Source organism: Pogona vitticeps, chromosome 2 (assembly GCF_051106095.1).
Source record: "Pogona vitticeps strain Pit_001003342236 chromosome 2, PviZW2.1, whole genome shotgun sequence".
NCBI classification, from domain to species: Eukaryota; Metazoa; Chordata; class Lepidosauria; order Squamata; family Agamidae; genus Pogona; species Pogona vitticeps.
In genome coordinates this window covers 193,145,206-193,167,169 of record NC_135784.1, presented here as the reverse complement: position 1 = coordinate 193,167,169, position 21,964 = coordinate 193,145,206, and the positions used below count along the sequence as shown (strand labels likewise).

The 21,964-nt window shown below is 44.5% G+C and overlaps 1 protein-coding gene and 1 long non-coding RNA gene across 2 annotated transcripts; both read left to right on the top strand.

Annotated features, from left to right (window-relative positions):
* Positions 1-467: 467 nt before the first annotated feature.
* On the top strand, positions 468-14,084 carry COPS7A (COP9 signalosome subunit 7A). The gene is made up of 8 exons (XM_072991785.2): positions 468-577; positions 1,401-1,611; positions 3,516-3,591; positions 4,406-4,494; positions 4,583-4,785; positions 6,317-6,422; positions 13,137-13,288; positions 13,480-14,084. Exons 2-8 carry the CDS (start codon positions 1,450-1,452, stop codon positions 13,517-13,519), a joined length of 828 nt encoding a protein of 275 aa, XP_072847886.1. The 5' UTR covers positions 468-577; positions 1,401-1,449; the 3' UTR covers positions 13,520-14,084.
* Positions 14,085-17,835: 3,751 nt separating this feature from the next.
* LOC140704177 (uncharacterized) lies at positions 17,836-19,957 on the top strand. Its single transcript, XR_012083307.2, has 2 exons — positions 17,836-18,283; positions 19,703-19,957. It is a non-coding gene; the product is annotated as an uncharacterized LOC140704177 (long non-coding RNA).
* The last annotated feature ends 2,007 nt before the right edge of the window (positions 19,958-21,964 follow it).

The window sequence follows — 21,964 nt, the reverse complement described above, 5'->3', positions numbered from 1 at the left end:
ACTCATTCTCCCTTGTTTCTTTATCCGGCAGTTGCTCTCTCTTTTTTTTTTAATACAATGCGAAGTTGTGCCTCATTTACTTGACAAGATGAGCTCATCAGTCAACCTGAGGGGACTACCTCGCCCGTCTCCTGTGGACAGGTGTGTGTGTGTGGGGGGAGGGCATTGCCCTTCTCGCTTCCCATTCAGGAGAGAAAAGTGGAAAGCTGGGCAAGCGAGCCGAGAAAGTTCGAGAAGGAAAGCCCCCTTTGGGACTGCACGCCAAAGCTGGGACAACCCAGGTCGTGACACAGTGGGGAGGAGGGTGGCCACCCCTTATTCGCCTGAGGACTGAGGCGACGCGGCGCTCCCAGCGGGCGCCCCACGAACGAAGCGCGAACGGCCACGGCGGCGAAAGCTGTCACGGAGGGAGCGGGCGGGTCCGAGCAGGGGAGCGGCTGGCCAATGAGAAGGCAGGGGGCGGGGCCCGGGAGGGCGGCGGTGACGTCACCAACCCGGAAGTGGTCGGTCCCCTGGCAAGAGGGCCGGGACGCTTCCCCAGTGGTACCAGCACCTAGTGGGGAAGGGGAGCCCTCAGGTATGAACGCGGGTGGGGGCGCCAGGCAGGAATCAGGTCGGCACGGGTGGCCTCCTCCCTCGCCCGCTGCTTGGGTCTCTTGGATGCGTGCCGTCGGGGGGGGGGCGAAGCATGTGGGAGAAGCAGCTCGGCCGCGTCCCTCCTGCTTGGACGTGAAGCTGGAGCTGCCCTCCTGAAAGTGGGGCTGCGTGTCGTTTTCTCCCCCCTCTTGCCAGCCTCCCCCTCCCCACAACTCCCAGTCCACTTCTTTGCACTGGCCCTGCTTCCTCGTGTAGCTGCTTGCCTCCTTTCTCCTGGTTGCATGAATGGTTTCTTGTGTTTTCCCAAATCACCAGCTTCCAAGCCCTGCACTGGGCCCTGTTTACTTACACACGGGGGATCTGTCACTTTCTTCTTTGCTGCAGGAATGCATAATCTTGAGATAGCAGATGGGTGCCTTAGTACACAAGTCGGCCTGTTATTGCTGCAGCAGCGGGAGTGGACTGCGGTGGCTGTTAGATTTAAGTGTTTGGCATGAGATTATTTTTAGATTTTCCTGTAAGTAATGTTTTGCAAATGCTTGAGCAAATACATCAGGGATTGGCCGTTGTGAAGCAAAATCAGGAACACTAACATTTTCATATTGCATTGTATTGTGTTGCCATTGCTATATATTTTTAATTTGTGAGTTGCCCGGAAGATATATATATATATATAAGAAAATATCCAGCTGGTGTAATAATAACTGTATAATGTATTGATGGTCAAGTGTAATAGGGCTTGATTGCTTTAGGGAAAATATGGCGGGGAAAGTGCCTGTTGTCATGCTTGTTTATTCCTTTAGGTTGTGGGGGCTGCCGCCTGGCCCTGGAGCGGATCCATTTGGTGACTCCATGGCAGCTGAGGTGAAAGTGACTGGGCAGAACCAGGAGCAGTTCCTGCTGCTGGCAAAATCTGCCCGAGGAGCTGCCCTGGCCAGTCTCATCCATCAAGTACTGGAGGCCCCCGGCATTTATGTTTTTGGAGAGCTGCTTGACATGCCCAATGTTCGAGAGGTGAGGCGCGAGACCTGGGAAATGGCAGCCTAAATGCACTGCCCCAAGTGGGTAGCTGGGAGATTCAGGGGCTTTCCCTGTGTTCAGTAGTAGGACCCCCCATGTCTCTGTTTAGTGGTGTTTCAGTTCTGAGAGGCAGCCTTTCTTAGCACTGCCTTTGATCTACAAGTCACTCACTGTTGTTTCAGCTTATACCACCTCATAGTGCTAAAGCACTCTCTGGGCAGTTTACAACATAACTAGCAAACAAAGCTTGCCCCTCCTAATACCACGAGACTCAGTTTTGTCCTATATCAAAAGTGATTTCCACTACCACCAACCCAACAAATGTTTCTTCTTTCTAAATTGAGATTACTGCCTTCAGTAGGTATCCCATGGCATCCTATTACCTCCTTGTGTGTAGCATTCTTGGAAGAGGTTTAGGAGTCTTGCCTCATAATCATTGAATAAAATATGCCATGTCAGTAGTTTTTAAAGTGTGTTTTGGGGAGATAGGTTTTTGAGTCATTGCTAATGGTAGACTGGCTTCCCTCAAGTTTTCTCCCAATAGGCAAAGGCCCAGAGACCTTTGGGTAGTGTGGGCGGCATATAAATTAAATAAATAAAAATAAATAAAATAAAATGAATCTGTGTTCCAGGCTTGACGTTAGTCTGAGTTATACAACAGGCTCCATATGATCCTGTGTCTGTCTATATACATCCCTGAATGTTCCCCAGAATCTTTGCCTCTGCTTAGATCATGCACAGCAGATATCCATGTAGAAGATAGAAATTTTGGAACTCACTACTGTTATCCGCTATATATCTCTCTTCCAAACTGCAGGTGGTGACAGTAGTAAAATATCTTTACTTTATATAATAGATAGCAGAATAAGGTCTTGGCATAGTGCTAGGAAGTAAAAATTATTTTCCTGCATTTTACCTTAAAAATCAAGACAGGTCATTAGTTAGGCATCCTTCAGTCTTGAGAGACTATAGTAATGTGCTCTGCATGGAGGACTTGGAACAGCGTCTAGTGTGGCTGAGGAGGCCAATTCGAGAGTGGCAATCCCTTTCCATGTTGTTTCGACACTGTATGTGAAGCTGGTCATTATTGATTATACTTTTATCACATTCTTCCTCCAAGTGGCTAAAACTGGTGGATAGGATTTTTCACTTCTTTGTCTTTAAAACAGCACTGTGAGGTGGGGTAGATGAACTGACAGTGATTGGCCCAAGGTCACTGCAGTAAGTTTCAGGACCAAGCAGGAATTCTGGTTTGTTTGGTTTTGGGGGAGGGGGAGGTACAAAATGGTGCATCTTGGGATATATGTAAAATACATGCCTCCTACAAGAGCATTACACCGGAGAAAGTCATGAGCCATGTGTAGTTTACCTATGTGGCTTTGTTCTCAAAGTGAGTAGTATTTCTCTCTACCTTATGCCATTCTGGACTGCAGCTGGGGGCAGAAATTACTGTCTATTTCTCCTTAAAACATAAAATTCTGTGCATAGAAAACAGCTGTCCAGAGAAGGTGAGACAAAAATCCACCTCTCTGTCTTCTAGTTTTCTATTTACAGAGATTTTTAAAAAAATATATGCAGGAGTACTCCACCATCTATCCTCCCACTTTTATTGGATATCCCAGACAAAGGTGGTTTTCTTCTCTTGCTTCACTGAAAGTAAGACTTCAGTTCCTGTCTATCTGAAGTATAGACGTAGTTCACTGAATAGGCCTACAGCATTCATAATGCTTTTGAGAACTTAGCCTACGAGAGCTAAGTTCAGATTCATTAGTAGCAAAACAAAAATTGTAGGACTAATGGGTGTGGAATAGATGGATAACATTTTGTGAGCAGTGAAAACTTTTTCCATTTATCTTGTGTTTGTACTGATTGTTGGTATTTTCCACCCTTCTCTACAGCTAGCTGACAGCGAGTTCTCCCCTGTCTTCCGCCTGCTCACAGTCTTTGCCTATGGGACGTATTCAGATTACCTGGGTATGTTTCCTCTTACCCTCACAAAACAAGAATAGTCAGAGGAGAAAAATGTTGGTAGTGAGGGAGGATACAGAAAAGTAAGGATAGAGCCAATCAAGCAGGAACTAGATATAATGCTTTAAAAGCTTCCTGAATTTGGAAATGGGTTGTAGATGTGGGAAAACAGCTTTCTTTATAACAAAAAAAAAATGCAGAGAGGCAAGAGTTAAAAATCCTACAGATTACAACAGAGCTAAGGTTGAGGTGGTGATGTCCTGGTTATCACACTACTCTGAAATTTATCTAATAGCTTTTGATTTTTAGAGTTATCATCTTCTGGCTCAGTTCTCTATATCTTCCCCTCATTTGTTGTCTCAAAGCATGGCATTTTATTATTCATTTTAAATAGTGTGTGTGCTGCATAGTTGTCGCTGGCTGAACAGTAGTAACAACATTGAGAGCTTCTTTGGACTGGGGGGGTTGCAAAAGGAGAATCTACATTTATTTATGGCTTGCTGGCCTGGTTGTTTGGCTTTTCTACTTTCAGGATCTAGACCTCAAAAAGAGAGAAGGGATTGTGTAGGATTACTGGATGCTTGAATAAATTACTCTAGGTATGTTTGTTCTACTTATGTAAATTTCAGTTAGTTGGTAAAACTTTGAAGAAGAGAAGCAACCATAGCAGTTGGCTGAGATTGACATGTAATTAGAATGTGCAAAATTTGAAAGAAAGCTTAAGCAGGACGGAGAGGGTGGGACTTGATCAAAGATGCTACTGGCAATTTGAGGGCATCTAACTTCTGTGATGCTTATCCTTTCTGTCTCCTGAGAGCAGCAGAAGCTGGGAACCTGCCTCCCTTAACGGAGGCTCAGAAGAACAAACTGCGCCATCTGTCTGTTGTCACGCTGGCTTCCAAGCTGAAGGTAGTGTGTAACTTCCTTGTATTGCCTTTCCTTCCAACTCTGCTAGAGGCTGCACCTCACACTTTGTTGTGTGTCTCCCCCTCCCCAGTGCATCCCCTACTCAGTGTTACTGGAGCAACTCCAGCTGAAGAATGTGCGCCAGTTAGAGGACTTAGTGATAGAGGCAGTCTATGCAGACGTCTTGCGGGGGAGCCTAGATCAACGAAATCAGCGGCTAGAGGTGGATTACAGCATTGGGCGGGACATCCGCAGGGAGGAGCTCAGCACCATCACCCGTACCCTTCAGGAATGGTAAGGAAGTCTCTCTGAGCTTGCACAACCTGATGGGGAGCGTATCTCAAGAAGAGCAAAGATAGATACCCCACAAATGCCCACCCATACTACATGTTGTGTCTGGTTCCCCCCCCCCACCGCCCTTGGGAAGAAGTATATATGAGGCCAATACTAAAAACAGTGACCCTTTGTCAACTTCTATAGTCCCTGCAAATTCTCCTCTGCTAGCTGTATAAAAAAGTTAACTAACATATAGTCACTTAGTTTCCACTAAAGAAACTTGAATGCTGTCCAACAGAAGATTGAATGGTGTACTCTGCATATGTTTTGCAAGAAAGACAAAAGCATAATAATAATGCAGATTTTAATTTTTTTTATTTAGCATGATTCACCTTTGTTGTTGTGTACCCTGGAGAGGGACAGAGAAAAGCACTCCTCCTCTTACTTCTTCAAACTCTTTTCTCTCTGCTTCTTTGGTTTCACAGACAAGTGTCCATACACTTTTAAACAGATTGGCCAGAAACCTGTTGCTGATTCTTGTTTGTGTAAAGAAAATTGTATAAGTCTTCCAGCAAATTGCCACTATTAATTTGGTGCTGGTTGCATGCACTGGACACATGCCCAATCATGCAGTTGCATGCACAGCCAGTGATGTGAACAGCACCTGAATTATGAATGACAATCACTAATACTTATGCAAGTTCTTTTATTCAAGCATAAATTGGCAGTAAGATTCTTGCTGTCTTTGCATAAGAGCTAGAAATATTTTACTGTCTTTTTCTTTTAATAAGTGAAATAAGAGATAAGAGATTTTCAGAAGACTAAATTCCACAGCTGTGTATTGTACTTTCTGTGCATCTTTATAGACTTGTGGAATATGTGCAGTTTGGACCAAACCTTAGGACAATACTTTTTGTAGTACATGTATGTGACTTTAAGTTTTTTGTTTAATCCTGTACCTGTTCATAGATTTATGGAACAGTGGAGTTGGAAGGGGCATATAAGGCCATCAGGTATAAGCCACTGCTCAGTACAGGAATCCAAGTTAAAATATATCTGACAGATCGCTGTCTAACTTTCTCTTGAGTGCCTCCATCTCCTGAGGTAATTGGTTCCATTGTTATACTGCTCTAACAGTTAGGAAGCTTTTCTTGTTATTTAGCCAAAATCTGGCTTCTTGCAATGTGAACTGCTTATTATATATCCTGCTCTGGAATGATTCAGAACAGATCCTGCCACTCCTCTGTATGACAGCCTTTCAAGTATTCAAAGAGTGCTATCATGTGTCTTCAGGGCTAAACCTGTCCAGATCCTTCAGTCTTTCCTCATAGGGCTTGGTTGTTGCATAAACAGTTTCAGGCCTACCAGGTTGGCTTCTCCCTTTGTTATTAATCTTTTGAGAATACATCATTTGTATTCTCCTATTTGGATGAGTTGTTTTTTCCCCAGTCTCCCAAGCCCAGATGCTTATGGGGAGGGGGAGTCTCTTATTCAATGTTTGTCTGTGTAGCTTCTGTGTGGCCTCTGATCTTCTGCCTGTCCTGTACAGGTGTCAGGGTTGTGAGGTTGTCCTGTCAAGCATTGAAGAACAAGTCAGCCGAGCCAATCAGCACAAAGAGCAGCAGATGGTTCTAAAGCAGCAGATTGAGAGTGAGGTGAGTGGGCAGGGCTACTGCAGTGCCTCTCCATGACTTCAGACACAATGGTGAAACTGAAAAGCATTGGCATAACTACCTAAAGTGTCAGCCACCCATGAGAATTCCATATTCTTCATTCATTCTTATAGACTGAATTGATACTAATGGAGTACTGGGTGGTATTTTCTTGGGTTTTGGATTTGCTCTCCAGCCAAGCACTTATTTATTTATTTTATTTATTTATTTATTTATTCGCCAGACGAATCTCAGTCGGGGGCAGCTGCCAAAAAGGCCCTTTCTCTACAAGCCCTCCCTCTTATCTCCTTAAGGGACAGCTCTTTCAAAAGGGCCCCCTGGATAGATCTTAACTGCTGGGTAGGTTCATATGGAAGGAGGCGGTCCTTCAGGTATCCAGGGACCAAGCCGTTTAGGGCTTTATATGTCAAAATAAGCACTTTGAATTGGGCATGGGTAGCAACTGGTAGCCAATGTAACTTAAACAGAATTGGCTTGATATGTTCCCTAGCGGTCCCACCACTCACCAGCTGTGCAGCTCGATTCTGGACCAGCTGCAGTCGCCGGACCGTTTTCAAAGGCAGCCCCATGTAGAGCGCATTGCAGTAATCTATGCGAGATGTTACCAGTGCATGTGTAACTGTCATGAGACTCCACTCGTCTAGATAGGGCCGTAGCTGGTATAATTTCCGCAGCTGAAGGAAGGCGCCTCTGGCCACCAAGTCCACCTGGGTTTCCAGTGTTAGACTGGGGTCCAGGAGCACCCCCAAGTTGTGGACCCTGTCCCTTAGGGGGAGTGTAACCCCATTCAGGGCAGGGAAATGGCCCTCCAACCTGTCCGGCGAAGCACCCACTAACAGCACTTCCGTCTTGTCTGGATTGAGTTTCAATTTATTAACCCTCATCCTGTCCATTATCAGGTCCAGACACGAGTTCAGCACAGAAACCGCCTCACCTGGATTGGTGGAAAAGGAGAGGTAGAGCTGAGTATCGTCAGCATATTGCTGACTCCTCAGCCCAAACCTCCTGATGACCTCTCCCAGCGGTTTCATGTAAATGTTAAACAGCATGGGGGACAGTATTGAGCCCTGAGGAACCCCATGACATAAACGCCATGGGACAGAGCAACTGTTCCCCAGCACCACCCTCTGGATACGGTCAGCAAGGAAGGAACAGAACCACCGTAAAGCAGTGCCCCCAACTCCCAACCCAGCCAGCCTATCCAGAAGAACACCATGGACAATGGTGTTGAAAGCCGCTGAGAGGTCCAGGAGTATCAACAGGGTCACACTCCCCCTGTCTCTCTCCCTGCAAAGGTCATCGTACAGGGCGACCAAGGCAGTCTCTGTACCAAAACCTGGCCTGAAACCCGATTGAAATGGATCCAGAAAATGGATCCACTTTTCACTTTTCAAAAATCTTCACCAACTAGGAATTGCGAAGCTCTGTTCCCTCATTATACACAAAACTGTCAGATCGAGAAAACCAGTACTGTATTTTTTGCTCCATAAGACACACTTCCCCCCCAAAAAAGTGGGGGGGGGAGTCTGTGCATCTTATGGAGTGAAGGCAGCGATTTCGCCCCCACTGGCCCCGTGGGGGGGAGCCTCCCAAGGGTCCGAGTGAGCCTTCCAAGACCCTTGCGGCACTCCCCCACTCCCCGACGGAGCCAGTGCGGGCAAAATCGCCAGTTTCCAGGTGGGGGGAGCATCGCAAGGGTCCTGGAAGGCTCACTTGGACCCTTGCAATGCTCCCTCCACCCCCCCATGGGGCCAGCTTCAGAAGACTCCCAGAAGCTTCCAGTTTCGCAACCGCTGGCCCTGTAGGAGGGTGGGTGGAGTGTCGCAAGGGTCCGAGTGAGCCTTCCAGGACCCTTGCGATGCTCCCCTACCCCCCCAGGGCCAGCGCAGGCGAAATTGCCACCTTCTGGGACTCTTTTGAGGCTTGGGAAGCTTCAGAAGAGCCCCTAAAGGTGGCGGTTTCGCCCCCTCTGGCCCCCGGGGGGACAGGGTGAGCCTCCAAAGGGTCCTGGAACACACCCTAGGACTCTTTGGAGACTCACCCTGCCCCCCCCCCGGGCCCGAGGGGACGAAATCACCACCTTCTGGGAGTCTTTTGAGGCTTGGGGAGCTTCAGAAGACACCCAGAAGGTGGTGATTTCTCCCCCTCTGGCCTCCAGGGGGGGCTGGGTGAGCCTCCAAAGGGTCCTAGGGTGTGTTCCATAGGACGGACCTCTCCATAAGGCTCACCAATTTTTAGAAAAAAACAGATTATTTTTTTCCTGTTTTCTCTTAAAAATTTGGTGTGTCTTATGGAGCGAAAAATACGGTAATTAAAAAACTCTTTCTTACCCCTAACTGAATAATCAGTCTTTGCTATGCCTTCATACTTATGTTTCCTCTTTGGGAATATGACTTGGAATATATCAGATATTTCTTTATAGGACATTTTCCCACTTTTCACCAAATAGCCCAATGCCAGTTTACAGTAAAAAGAGTTTAAAAAGAAAAAGGGAAACAGATATTTAAAAAGCCCTGTAAAACACCAGATAAAACAATAAAAGCAGCCAATTAAAAATAAGCAAACAAAACAAGGGAAACATCAATAAGCAATAAAAAGAAAGTTAGAGCCTTAGATGTTGTAAAAGGCATAGAAGATCAGTTGATGTTTGAAAGATACTGAAGATGCCCTCCAGATGTTACTACATGCCAATTCCCAGGGACATTGGAAGCTGCTGTTCAACAACATTTGTTGGGTCATAAACGGCCCAACTCTAATGGAAGAGAAAGAAGTTTCATGATTTGGGTGGTACTGCCAGACTTCTTCTTTCACCTAATATTATAATAGGGAACATATATAGTGGGAGGCTGATCTTAACTTGTGGATAGATTTCATGTGGAATGAGACTGCCTTTCAGAATCTTAGGATTCAGATCACATAATTAAAAAATTAGGAATTGGCTCAGAAATTCCCCTTGCATTTCTGGGGGAAATGGGGACAATTTTGCTATGTCTTGAAGATCTACCAGCAACCTGATTTTTTATTTATATATTTGACTACTACAGGGTGTAAGAGCCAGTGGACAGAATTAAAGACTAGGGCCTGCATTCCCTCTAAGCTGTGTGGCTGCACAGAGCTGTATTGGGGGTGCACAGCCGAGCTAGTGTTGTCACCCATTTGCTTCTGGATGCATCTGGAGCCCTGCACACATGGGGTGGGGGACTCTGCCCAGCACTCTGGAAAGTTAGAGGGAATGTTGACTAGGGCTCAAGAGACCTTGGTTCGAATTCCTGTCTGGCCATGAAAACTCAGTTGGGGTGGGTGGTGGCAGCAGTGAACCATCCCTTGAACATTTCGCATACCTTTAAAAAGCTATTAGAGTTGCCTTAACATGGAAGTGACGTGACCCCATGTAAAAACAACAGCATGCATGGGGGCCTTTTCTGGTTTGAAAAAAAAATTGTGAGGTTGTGTGGGACAAGTACCTGAAGGTTAGCCCCAGCTAAGTAGTAAGACCCATTGAATCAATTGCTGAATGATGAGTCAACACTTATGTAAATGCTACTGAATCAATAGATCTACTCTAGTTGGGGGCCAACAATAGGATACTGGCCCTTAGGTTTGCCCTACCCTGAAACAGAGTTTTAAAAAATAAGGCAAGTTTTAAAAATTGATCAGAGAAGTAAAATAGTAGCCTCTTAAGTGCTCTTAGTATTGTCAACATATCTTCTTGTAGTCTACCTACAGGCTAGTAATAGGGTCAACTAGCAATCTAGTTACTAAAGTCTATACCAGTAGTAGTGTCTGATTTCATTTTTAAAATTGACCTTGCATAGAAACATTACAGAAATCCAGCTTAGATATCATTAGTTCATGGACAGCTGTAACCAGCCCCTTTTTGTCCAAGACATCATGGCATGCAATGGGTATCCAAAAACACCCAGATTAAATCCTTGGCATTTTCAGATGGACTGGGAAAGACTTCCTTTATGAAATATTGGTGAGCCACTGCTAGTCAGTGTAGATAACACTGTCAGAAGGATTATGGATGGCAGCTTTCTAGAGGATGCAGGGTTGATAGAACACTACAGAGGTGGCCCGGCGCACCCCACAGCAAGACTGGCTTGGAGAGTGCCCCCCCCAAGCTGTCAACATTTACCTTTAAGGGAGATGCATAAACTGATGTTAGCAAATTCTCTGCTTACCCCAAAGTTGGTGCTAACAACTAGCAATAATATAAACCTGTACTTTACAAGGCATGTGCCAAAAGACATTGATGGATTAAATAAAGGCCCTGTGAGACTAAAATATCCCCCCTAAGCACATACAGTAGGCTTCCTGCTGCATTTCTGGGTGATTTATTGCTCTGACCTCACCTTCTCCTAATTAGTCTCCCTTGGAACTAAGGAATTCTGCCCTCTATGTGATTTATCATCAAGTCATTTCTCATGCAAAATTATCCACTGTGAGATGAAGTGTCTGCTGCATCTCCACAAGTACTGCTACTCTGCACTGGTTCTTTCCATTCAGTACACAAGCATGTGGGATCGCTGAGTGGGTGGGGATGGAAGTCGTTTTGATGTGAGTTGTATGACCTTTACAAACTTGGAAGGTGAAACATCTCAGGTGTAAGAAGCATACATCTCCAGTCTTAAGTCACACATTGAAAAGTTTCCCTTGGTTACCGAAATATGGGGAAGAAAGGAATGTGTTCTGTCACTACTGGAAGAAGTATGCAGATTTGTGTTTTTGTTCTGTAGCTCCCAGAATTCCCCAGGCAGCCATCTTGTCTGGGGAATTCTGGGAGTTAAAAGTCCAAAAACACAAATCAGTTCACCTGTAGTGATTACATTGGGAGCCAGTATGGTGTTACAACGAACGGTTTGGACTAGGACTTAGGAGAACTGGGTTCAAATCCTCATCCAGCCGTGAAATTTGCAGAGTGACCTTTAGCTGGTCATACTCTGTCATCCTGAGCTATCTCTCAGTGTTGTCATGAGTTTAAAATGGAAAAGAGAATCACATATGCTGCTTTGAGCTCATTGGAGAAAAGTCAGAATATAAATGTTATGATTTAACAACAATAATGTATTTGTAAGTAAGAGACTGTATACAGATTGTCCTATTTGTCCTAGGTAGATCACAACCCCACATTCTGAAACAACTATTGAAACACAAGAGACTGTACAACCCTAATAGAGAGATGGGAACTAGACTCTGCTACAAACCCAGAGGCCAGCTGTTTTCCCACATCTACTCTGGCAACACAGTTACAGGCCCCAACAATGTCACCCACAACATGATGGGCTTGTTTACTTGTTTTTCTGCTAATGTGATCTGTGCCATCGTTTGCCAAAAGTGCCCTTCTGCAGTCTACATACGGCAGACGAGACAGTCCCTACACAAGGGAATTAATGGATATAAATCTGACGTTAGGAATGGCAACACATGAAAACCTGCTTCAGAACATTTCATTCTTTCGGAACACTTTCTGAATGACCTAAAAGTGACTGTTGAGAGGGCGGGGGAGAAAAGATGCAGAACAAGATTTGGAAGAGAAACAGCTGATAAGACACACAAATTGTCGGTCAGCCAAAGGATTAAATATCAACCAAGGATTCTGAGCTCATTACCAAGTGTGAGACCCTACACAGATTCTCACAGTTTACTATTTGTGTTTACTACTTGTATTGTTACCTTGTAGATTCATATCCCGTAGCTGCTACTTCAAATTATTTAGTAGTCCTAAAACAGCTTAGTTTACTAACAAACCATTGTCACTTTGTCCATTATCTACATCCCCACTTGATCATGGGCCATGCATAAATCTGTTAGCCAAATAGTCCTGCTTTAATGTCTGAAGAAGTAGACTTGATCTACAAAAATTCACATTAAAGTATACAAAGTTTTTAAGATGCTGCAATGTTTTTATCTTTATATTTCTTTTTTTTCTCTTCTCTTTTTGTGGTACTGGATCTCCATACAGGAGATCCGAAAGATCTCCTGTATGGAGAATTAGTGCAGGGAAAGTGCCCCAGAGGGAAACCACAACTGCAATACAAGGATATCTGCAAGTGAGATCTGAAGGCCTTAGGAATGGACCTCAACAGATGGGAAACCTTGACATCTGAGTGTTCAGCCTGGAGGCAGGCGGTGCAATGGCCTCTCCCAATTTGAAGAGGCACTTGTCCAGCAGGCCGAGGCAAAAAGGCAGTCCCAAAACCAGCAAAATCAGGGAGCTGGACAGGGGACAGATTGTATTTGTCTTCAGCGTGGAAGGAATTGTCACTCTCGAATTGGCCTTCTCAGCCACACTAGACGTTGTTCCAAGACCTCTATTCAGAGCACGTTACCATAGTCTCTCGAGACTGAAGGATGCCTACTAGGTGCTGGATATCTGTGTCTTGCCACCTCATAAGTAGATTTGGACAGTCATTCAGCAAGTGGTGAGGTAAATCCTTGACCCCATCACCCCAAAAATAAACAATGTTGGACTAAATAGGAAAGTCAGGACATTTGCCAGACCTTCAGAGAGGCAAAAGCCTTCTAAATGGGTATTTCAAAGCAAATACCTTCGTATGAGTGGAAAGAAGGCACTTGGGAAGATCTTTCTAATATTAGTGTTGATTTCTTTGTAAGTTAGTGAAATCTGTCTTCTTTTGATACTTTAATTTTGTTCTCCTTATTTTTCTTCTCCCTCCTTTTTTGCACCAGCAGGTAGCAAATCTGAAGAAGACAATAAAAGTGACGACAGCAGCAGCAGCTGCTGCAACATCCCAGGATTCAGAGCAGCATCTGTCTGAACTCCGGGAGCCCGCTCAGGGTACCAACCAGCGCCAGGCCAGCAAAAAGGCTTCCAAGGGCAAAGGGTGAGGTGGAATCCCAATCAAGGCTGGCTGTAGCCTCTACATGTGGGATAGAAGAGCAGACCAATCCCTACCCTTAGTTTTTCACCTGCAGCTCAACTCCTTAGCTTGGGGCAGTGATCTATGAATCTCTGCTTGGGAGTCAGGCAAAGATCCCACGGGTACTCATGCTGAGACCTTTTCTTTCTCTGCAGGCTCCGAGGCAGTGCAAAGATCTGGTCTAAATCGAACTAGCAGGATTGTTGGCTGGGAAGGATGAACATGTGTCCTGTGTGTGGTGCTTTCTTCTCCAACCTGGATTTCCTTTTGTGCAATCTCCCTCCCCACCATTTCTCTCTCTCTCTCTCTCTCTCTCATTATTTTATTTTCCATTTTTCTTCTCTTCTGGTATGTCACATTACACTTTTTCTTTATATTGTTCTCCAGTGATTCTTTTCATATTTTTCCTGTTTCAATTATCGCCAAATTCTTTGCTTTGCCTTCGGTCTCTCCCTCCCTCCCAGTTCTCTTGGATGCATCTTAAAGAGCCATAAAATGACCTCTGTTTCAATGACATTTGCACCAACAGAGTCTTGTGGAAGCCTAGGTGGAAATGAATCTGGCACCTAGTAGCCATTTTCGTTTTGTGAATGGATCCTGGGGCATCCGCACTGGGACACAGCTGAACATCTCAGTTTCTTGCTTTGTTGGGATCACTGGAGGAGGAGGGGCGTGTGTGAGTGTGTTGGGTGGATTGTTTTTAAAAATAGTACAGATATATAAAGCAATTAAAAATAAATCTATGGACATATCTACAGAAGTTTGTGTTGTCATTTCCTTTTGTTTCAGATGGTTTGGAGACCCACATCTGTTGTTCACCCTATAGTACTAGAGATGGTTTCCTTTGTGGGGAAAACAGGAGCGAAGGAGATGTGTGAAGCTATAAATTCCCTGTGGCATGAAATGGTAGTGAGAGACAGCAGAAAGATTGTGAGGATATGCCATATTTGGTGGGTGGCCAAACTGTGTAGTGTAAGGAAAGCAAGAATCTTTAGCATCCTACCATAACAGATCATTTTTTAAAAAAAGAAAATAGATTTCTAGCCATTTTGAGAGTTGGTGGCCTAAAAAAAGACACTTTCAGCCTTTGTAAGATAACTGGGCCAAATGTGACATTTATACTGTACTTAAACTGGCAAAATACAGCTTAAGTTCACTATCTGACCTGTTTGGCTTGGATGCCATTAGTGCTGAAGCTGTTGCAGTTGTTCCCTTCCATTTTTAGTGTAAATCAGGACACGTTCTATTATATCAGCAGTGCTGCTATTGTTGTTTTATTAAAAAAACTGTCTGACACTAGTTGAGATGCAGTGGCTAGCAGCAGTTCTAATTTCATACTCTACCCTAGTTTTATACTTCAGCTATATGGCTTCTCATAGATATTCTAGCCACATAAGATGGCAGGAATACACCTGATGGACTTCTTGTAAAGCTGCACAGAAACCTGTCTGTACTGTAAGGCAGTAATGGTGGGATCAATACACTATTGAAATCTTTATGCTTTTAAATTTAGATATATCCCTAGACTATCAGAAACAACAGCTGTGCAATGAACTTCATTCTTAACACAAAATTGTTACTCCTTGTGCACTATAAATCAGCCAGCGCCCCCAGATGAACAGTGAGTAAGAAATGTGCTAGATTAAAAGCAAATGAAAACGAACTGCGCATCTTCCAAGTTAGGCAAAGAGAGGCAGTAGTAAGATGGTATAACTTCCTAGGTATGTTTGGGGTCTAACCCATATGATATAACTACCCAGCTGGCATATAGATGTAAAAATGTATTCCCCTTTTTATCCTTTAGGCAGGTGGCTATTAAGGAGGCAGCTCTCATATTGGAGAAGTTGGAATAACATTTAGTCAATTGCAATCAAATGAACCCTGTTAGCTAGTAATTGTCCTCATTTCGCAGTCCCGCTTGGGCAATGTTAACGTCTGTGTTTAGTTGTAGATGGTGTCTGGGTGAGCTGTTCAAAGTATCTTCCATGGTGCAATAAAAAGTGATGTGGGAGCCATCTGATCTTTGTACACAATCTGAATTTCTATGTTCTTCTATCCCCAGCCAAAATGGAACCTTGAGTTTCAGTTCTAGGGTGATGAGAAGGTGGAATCTGAAGCCTACTTCTCTGATGTGAATAGTTAGCTCCCATTTTGTACCTGAACTTGAACAAAGGAACCTGGCAAGCATATCTGCCCATGATTTTGGAAGCCTGAATGTTTTTCCTCATGATCCACAGCTCTGCAGTGCCCAGACTGATGAGACCTGTACAGGGTCAAAAGCTACATAGCTAATGGTTGTGATTTTTGTTCATTTTTGTTCCATCTGCCCTGAAGGACACACTCATTAGGCCCATTAGGAAGAAACCTAGTTTGGCGGCGGACGAAATTGGCAACTACAGGCCCGTCGCCAATGTTTCCTTCCTTAGCAAGGTAGTCGAGAGGGTGGTGGCCGACCAGCTTCAGGCGCTCTTGGAAGAAACAGATGCCCTGGATCCATTCCAGTCGGGCTTCAGGCCGCGCCACGGCACAGAAACGGCTTTGGTCGCCCTGTGTGATGACCTACTGAGGGAGGCCGACAGGGGTAAAGTGTCCCTGTTGGTCCTCCTCGACATCTCAGCGGCCTTTGATACCATTGACCACGGTATCCTCCTGGGGAGGCTCTCCGAGTTGGGAATAGGTGGCCTGGCATTGTCCTGGCTCCGTTCCTTCTTGGAGGACCGTCCCCAGAGAGTCCAGCTTGGGGAGAGGGTCTCGGCCCCGTGGAGCCTCAATTGTGGGGTTCCACAGGGGTCGATTATCTCCCCAATGCTATTCAACATCTATATGAGGCCGCTGGGTCGGGTCATCAGGGGGTGTGGTGCTTCGTGTCACCAGTATGCGGACGACACGCAGCTCTACATCTCCTTTTTGCCAACCGCAGGAGAAGCCGTCCTGTGCCTCCAGCGCTGCCTGGGGACTATACTGGAATGGATGCAGGAGAACGGGCTCAGGCTGAACCCGGACAAGACGGAAGTGCTGAGGGTGGGCCCCCCCACAGTCGGAGGGTGGGCCCCCCCACAGTCGGGGATTTGGGTAACTCCCTCTCTTTTGGGGGGGTGACTCTCCCTGCTAGGGATGGGGTACGCAGCTTGGGGATCCATCTGGACCCGGTGCTCTCCATGGAGTCACAGGTGGCATCGGTGGTCCGCACCGCCTTTTTTCACCTTGGCGGATAGCCCAGCTGCGGCCCTACCTGGAAGTGGGGGCGCTCACCACCTTAGTACATGCGCTCGTAATCTCAAGATTAGACCACTGTAATGCGCTCTACGTGGGGCTTCCTTTGAGGCTGCTGCGGAAATTACAGGTGGTGCAGAATGCGGCGGCCAGACTACTTAGTGGAGTGAAAAAATTCCAACATATTTCGCCCACTCTGGCCGCATTGCATTGGCTGCCCATCAGGTTCCGCATCGACTTCAAAGTGCTAATGCTTACGTATAAAGCCCTAAACGGTTTAGGGCCTCGATACCTGGCGGAGCGCCTTCTCCCACCAAGTTCTACCCGGGTCACAGGGGCGAGCCAGGAGGTGAGGCTGAGGAGCCTAACGCCGAGGGAGGCCCGGAAAGAGAAAACAAGAAATAGGGCCTTCTCGGCGGTGGCTCCTCGCCTGTGGAATAACTTACCTCCTGACATTCGCGGAGCTCCCTCGCTGGGCACTTTTAAGAATCTATTAAAGACCTGGATGTTTCGGCAGGCCTTCTCATAAGACTATTTTTGATTTTCTTATTTCTTTATTGTCTTTTTTCTTTTACCTGTTTTTGTAATTTGTTGTTTTATTCTTATTGTATTTTAACTTTGCTGTAAGCCGCCTAGAGTAGTCTTCGCGACTAGATAGGCGGGATATAAATAAAATAAATAAATAAATAAATAAATAAATAAATAATATTAGTAATGGTCTAATAAAAGTACTGGGATGTTCACTGTGTGTAGAGGATAGAGACCGACAGACTAGGACTCTGGAGAACAGGGTTGGATTCCCCACTCAGCCATGGAAACTCACTGAGGGAAGGACCTTGCAAAACCATTCCATAAGTATCTCACTTGTCTTGAAAGCCCTATTAGAGTTGCTATAAGTCAGTTCTGAACTGAAAGGTTACGGGGAGCGGGGGGGGGGAAGGTCTCCTCTGGCAGGAGGAGAGCTTTGCTGTCGCCTCCCCTCCATCCCTCCCCTGAAATTGTGAGGAAGGAGGCAAGAAAAAGATTTTTGTGTACTGTGCTCCTTTCATCTTCCCTGTTCTTCATGCTGTACAGAAAGCAAAGCTTTGATGTTCCACCCTCCTGCGCAGCTCCCTTTCATTTCAAGGGGGCTGCGGCTGTGGTGACAGCATGAAAATGTCTCCGTGGATTGTGCTTCATCGTGGCCTAGATGTCACAGGGCTGCCAGATAGCCTGTCCTTCCCAGGGCCCTCTCATTCTTCCTCTCCAGATTCCTCCCCTTGTACTGAAACTCTCTTTCCTTTTTTGCTTGTGTTACCTTTGGAATGAAATGCTCATCTAAACTATTGGAGGCCACCTTCAGACTTGACACTGACAGGCAGGGAGTTAAATGCAGGGACTGTGAATTGCAGATTGGAGGCCAGGCAGTTTAATATGCTCTGAAGCTCAGCTCTCTGAGCAGCTCTTGTATCTTTCAAGCAGTTTGAGGTTTGACTGGTTCCAATCGCTGTTAAAACTTGATTCACTAATCTGCTCATATCCTGGGAGCAGCACTGCCCTCATCAAGTAGTTTTAAAAATAGGTCTGTTGCACAGCCCAAGCAGTGCATATTTTAATAAATTAGCCAATAGAAGGTTCTCTCTCCCTCCCTCTCTGTATGCACATGTGTATACATATTGTGATTACCACGTGTTTTTCAGTTCGTGTTTTCTGAAGCCCTGGAGTTTCCTGGAAACCTCTCTTGTTACTCTCAATGGGATCAACCAGGTAATGCACTGAGTTTCCTCATTTTTTGGTGACTACAAAAAAACAAAATTCTTCATCAGAAATGTTCTAATTATCTTTGAGCATGTGGAGAACATTTGTCTGCACTGTTGAGTAACTGTATCCTCTGCCTCTTTTACTCACTTATAATCAAGATCTGCAAAGATCAGGAGTAGAGCGCATGTTTTTCATATACAGTATTGGCCAAAGGTCCAAGTTCAATTCTGGGTGTTCCCATATATATATATATATATATATATGGTTGTGCCAGTGTTCTGCATCAATCTTATCTTCTTAATGGTTTGTTTAATCAAATTAAAAACAGCAGAGAGTCCTGAAATAATGTGAAGCTGCCATATCTTCAGCCTTTCATTTTTTTTAATACTCTGTGCATGCACTGAGACAAAATCATTGTGATTCAGTTAGAAAAAGTGTTCATAGCATTGCATTAGTCTGACAATAGTGCAAATCCATATGAAATCTTCTCAAAGGTGAGGCCTACTGTGCTCAATGACACTTATTCCTGTGTTTGTTTGTTTATTAATATTTATGGCCTAATTTTCGACAGTAAGTTCAGGACAGCATGCTTGGCTCTTTTCACTTTATCCTCACAACCAGCATCATCCTGTGAATTAGGCCAGGCAGAGTAAGGCTGTCAATTCTAATATCCAATTTTAAATGTACTAAAAGCAGGAAATGTATGTGGCCCTTCTAGATAATGAAACTTAAATTAAACATTAGAGAACTATGGATTTGATTTTTTTTTATTCATTTTCTCCCACCAAACAAATTATAGCAAATAGCATGATTTCTTCCACCACTTACCATGTACGGTATATATCTAAAAAATTCATGGCTTAAAAATTAAACATTAGCAGTCAGTGTCAAATTAAGCAGCAGTTATGTTCCTCTCTCATTTAAGCAGTGGTGCAAGTTTTAATAAATTAGCACAACAAATTACAATTCTACTTCATTATTTCCAGTCTCTGGTTCTAAATTGATTTTTTAAAATCTTTAGCTCTCAACGTGTGTTGGATCAGCTCCAGATGTTTTAGGCCCAGCCAGTATGGCCAAGGTTAGAGATTCAGGGAGTCAATGTCCAGAATAATTGGGGGGGACAGGTGGAAAGAGAACACAAAAGTTGAAAACTACTTTTAGATCTCACTCTCAAAGAGGAAAAACGTGACAGCCCCCCCCTCAATACACTGTAATGAGAGTACTCATAAAATAGTACTCAGAGTGGTCACATAGACCAGATGGGCGGGATACAAATCAAATAAATAAATAAATAAATATTGACCCTAGAAAATGTCTCATGCTATTTTAGAAAGTATGAGGGTGGGGATCAGCAGTATTGTGGCAAATCCAGATGTTTATCATTGCATGTCCACATGACCTTACAATTATATTTTTATATTCCAGATATACAAGCAGAAGTGCTGATCCATATCAACAAACCAGGTCTTTTGTAAAGCCAATGGGTCAAAATTGCTAATTCAAGACCAAACCAGAATATTTTGCTCTATAATAAGGACAGTGAGTTGACAACAATATATCATTTACAGAAAAATCTTTTCCACCACCCCCCCACTGTCATCTACAGTGGAAACTGAGTTCAAAGGGAACAGAGAAGCTTGATTGACATAATTATCCCTGCTAATAAAAAACATCCTGATGCTTTTATGCTGTGATCCCTAACTCCACTACACCATTGGCAGAGATTTCTTAGAAGAAGCATGGTGTAGAAAGGATGCCATGGAACTGAATGATTTTAAAGCTACTGTGCAGAACCCTAATTTACTAATTAGGCACAATTGGTTATATCCAGGCTAAGGGTGCTGTTCTAAGCAAACAGTTCAGGAAATAAACTACATTGAGTACACTGATATTTACTTCCAAGTAAGCATATGGAGGATTCCACTGCATTTGCAGCCCATCGGAATCACATCCTGTCACTGCTTCCAATTTGTCCTACTAATTTCAGTGGGTCGTCTCAACTGTTTTATTCTGGATCCAGTCCAATATGGCAAACCAGCAGCTGCTTTCCTAGTTAGCATCCTGGGGAGAGGCAGGTAAATGTTTGCTTCATGGTGTCTCTGCACTGCCCTGGAGAAAGACAGTCATGCCAACTGCACTAGTCTTTGTTTGCAATGTGCAGAAGTAAAGGACTATCATGGGCTGAAGTCCCACCCCACCCTGTGCATCTTTTGACTGCAGGAACTGAGAATACTATTATGGGGGAAACTCTGCTAAGACTTCTGCTGTTGCTCACATTGCACAAGGGAGTTCAAAGTGCCTGGTGGAAGGAAAAAGAAGATTCCAAGATTAGGGGGAAAGGTTGGGGATTTGGGACTATCCAGGGACAGATCCGCAACTGCAAGGAGCTGGATGGAGCCTCTGGGCTACTAGTTGCTGATCTCTGCATTAAGCTATGCAAAATGTATGAGCTTAGAGATGTAAATCTGACAGCACAGCCGCATTAATACTCAGTGGAGGCATTAATACCTCCACAGGAAACTGACCCCTCCCCTCCCATAAAAAAAACCCTATTCTGAACTTCCCATCACAGGGGGAAAGAGGAAGCATAAAATAATATTTTCCTTACTTTATGCAAAGTACACGCATACAAAGGCAAAGTGAGAGGGAAGAAGGAATACTTAGAAAGCTACAAGATTTTATTTATCTCTTCGCTGAAACTGCAGCAGAGAGAGGCAGGGTGATTATTCCCTTCACACCAATACATTCCATGTAATCATCATCATCATCATCATCATCATCATCATCATCATCATCATCATCATCATCATCGTGTGCTGTCAAGTCAATTCTGATTTAAGGCGACTCCTTCCAGGGTTTTCTAGATAGAGAATACATAGAGGTGCTTTATCATTCTCTTCTGGGACTCTGCAGCTTGTCCATAAAAAAGCTGGCTCTTCGCCAGAGAGATACAGTGGAGAATCGAACCCCCAAACTCTGGCTCAGCAACCAGATACCTAATTCACTGAACTATCCAGCCAGTTTGTACATTCCTTCTGCCCTCATATTGGGCTGGCACTTAATTTGGGGGTAGGGACAGGCATTACTGGGCTGCGTGGATGAGTCTATGCAGATACAATGCAGATATAGGCACATTCTGTCATGATGGATTTGTACACAAAGTAAGAAAACTACCAGTGCAGTGGACAGTGTATTGACTAGAACTCAGGAGACCAGGGTTCAGCTCTGCCATGGAAACTCAGTGGGCAGTAAAACTGATAAAACCTTAAATATCTCACCTTGAAAACCCTATTATGATCACTGTTAAGTCAGTTCCGACTTGATGGCACATAACTAAAGTAAACTACAGTTTGGAGCCTCAGATTATGAGGGGCTTCCATTTCTGTTTCTACTGGAACAATATAATTTTGTAATGCTATGTAACCTCTTAAACATGGCACTGCGTAGGTCCTCAGCATGTCCTAATTTAGCCATGAGCCCTATGCAGACTCATGTAATACAGCACCAAACCCATCCACTTCGTGGACACCAACCCCCTAAGCTATATCTAAAATTGAGGGGGGAAATTCTGTATACGTACATCTCAAGCTCTAAATATTAAGCTAGAGGCTAAGCTAAACCCATGGAGAACAAAAACAGCACAACTTGTTGAACGGATGGATGCTGAAGAGTTCCTCCCATCAGAAC

Coding starts and splice junctions, on each gene's coding strand:
- COPS7A (XM_072991785.2), top strand. CDS start 1,450: ATGGCAGCTGAGGTGAAAGTGACTGGGCAGAACCAGGAGCAGTTCCTG. Junction 1,612..3,515: donor ACATGCCCAATGTTCGAGAG/GTGAGGCGCGAG, acceptor CCTTCTCTACAG/CTAGCTGACAGCGAGTTCTC. Junction 6,423..13,136: donor AGCAGCAGATTGAGAGTGAG/GTGAGTGGGCAG, acceptor TTGCACCAGCAG/GTAGCAAATCTGAAGAAGAC.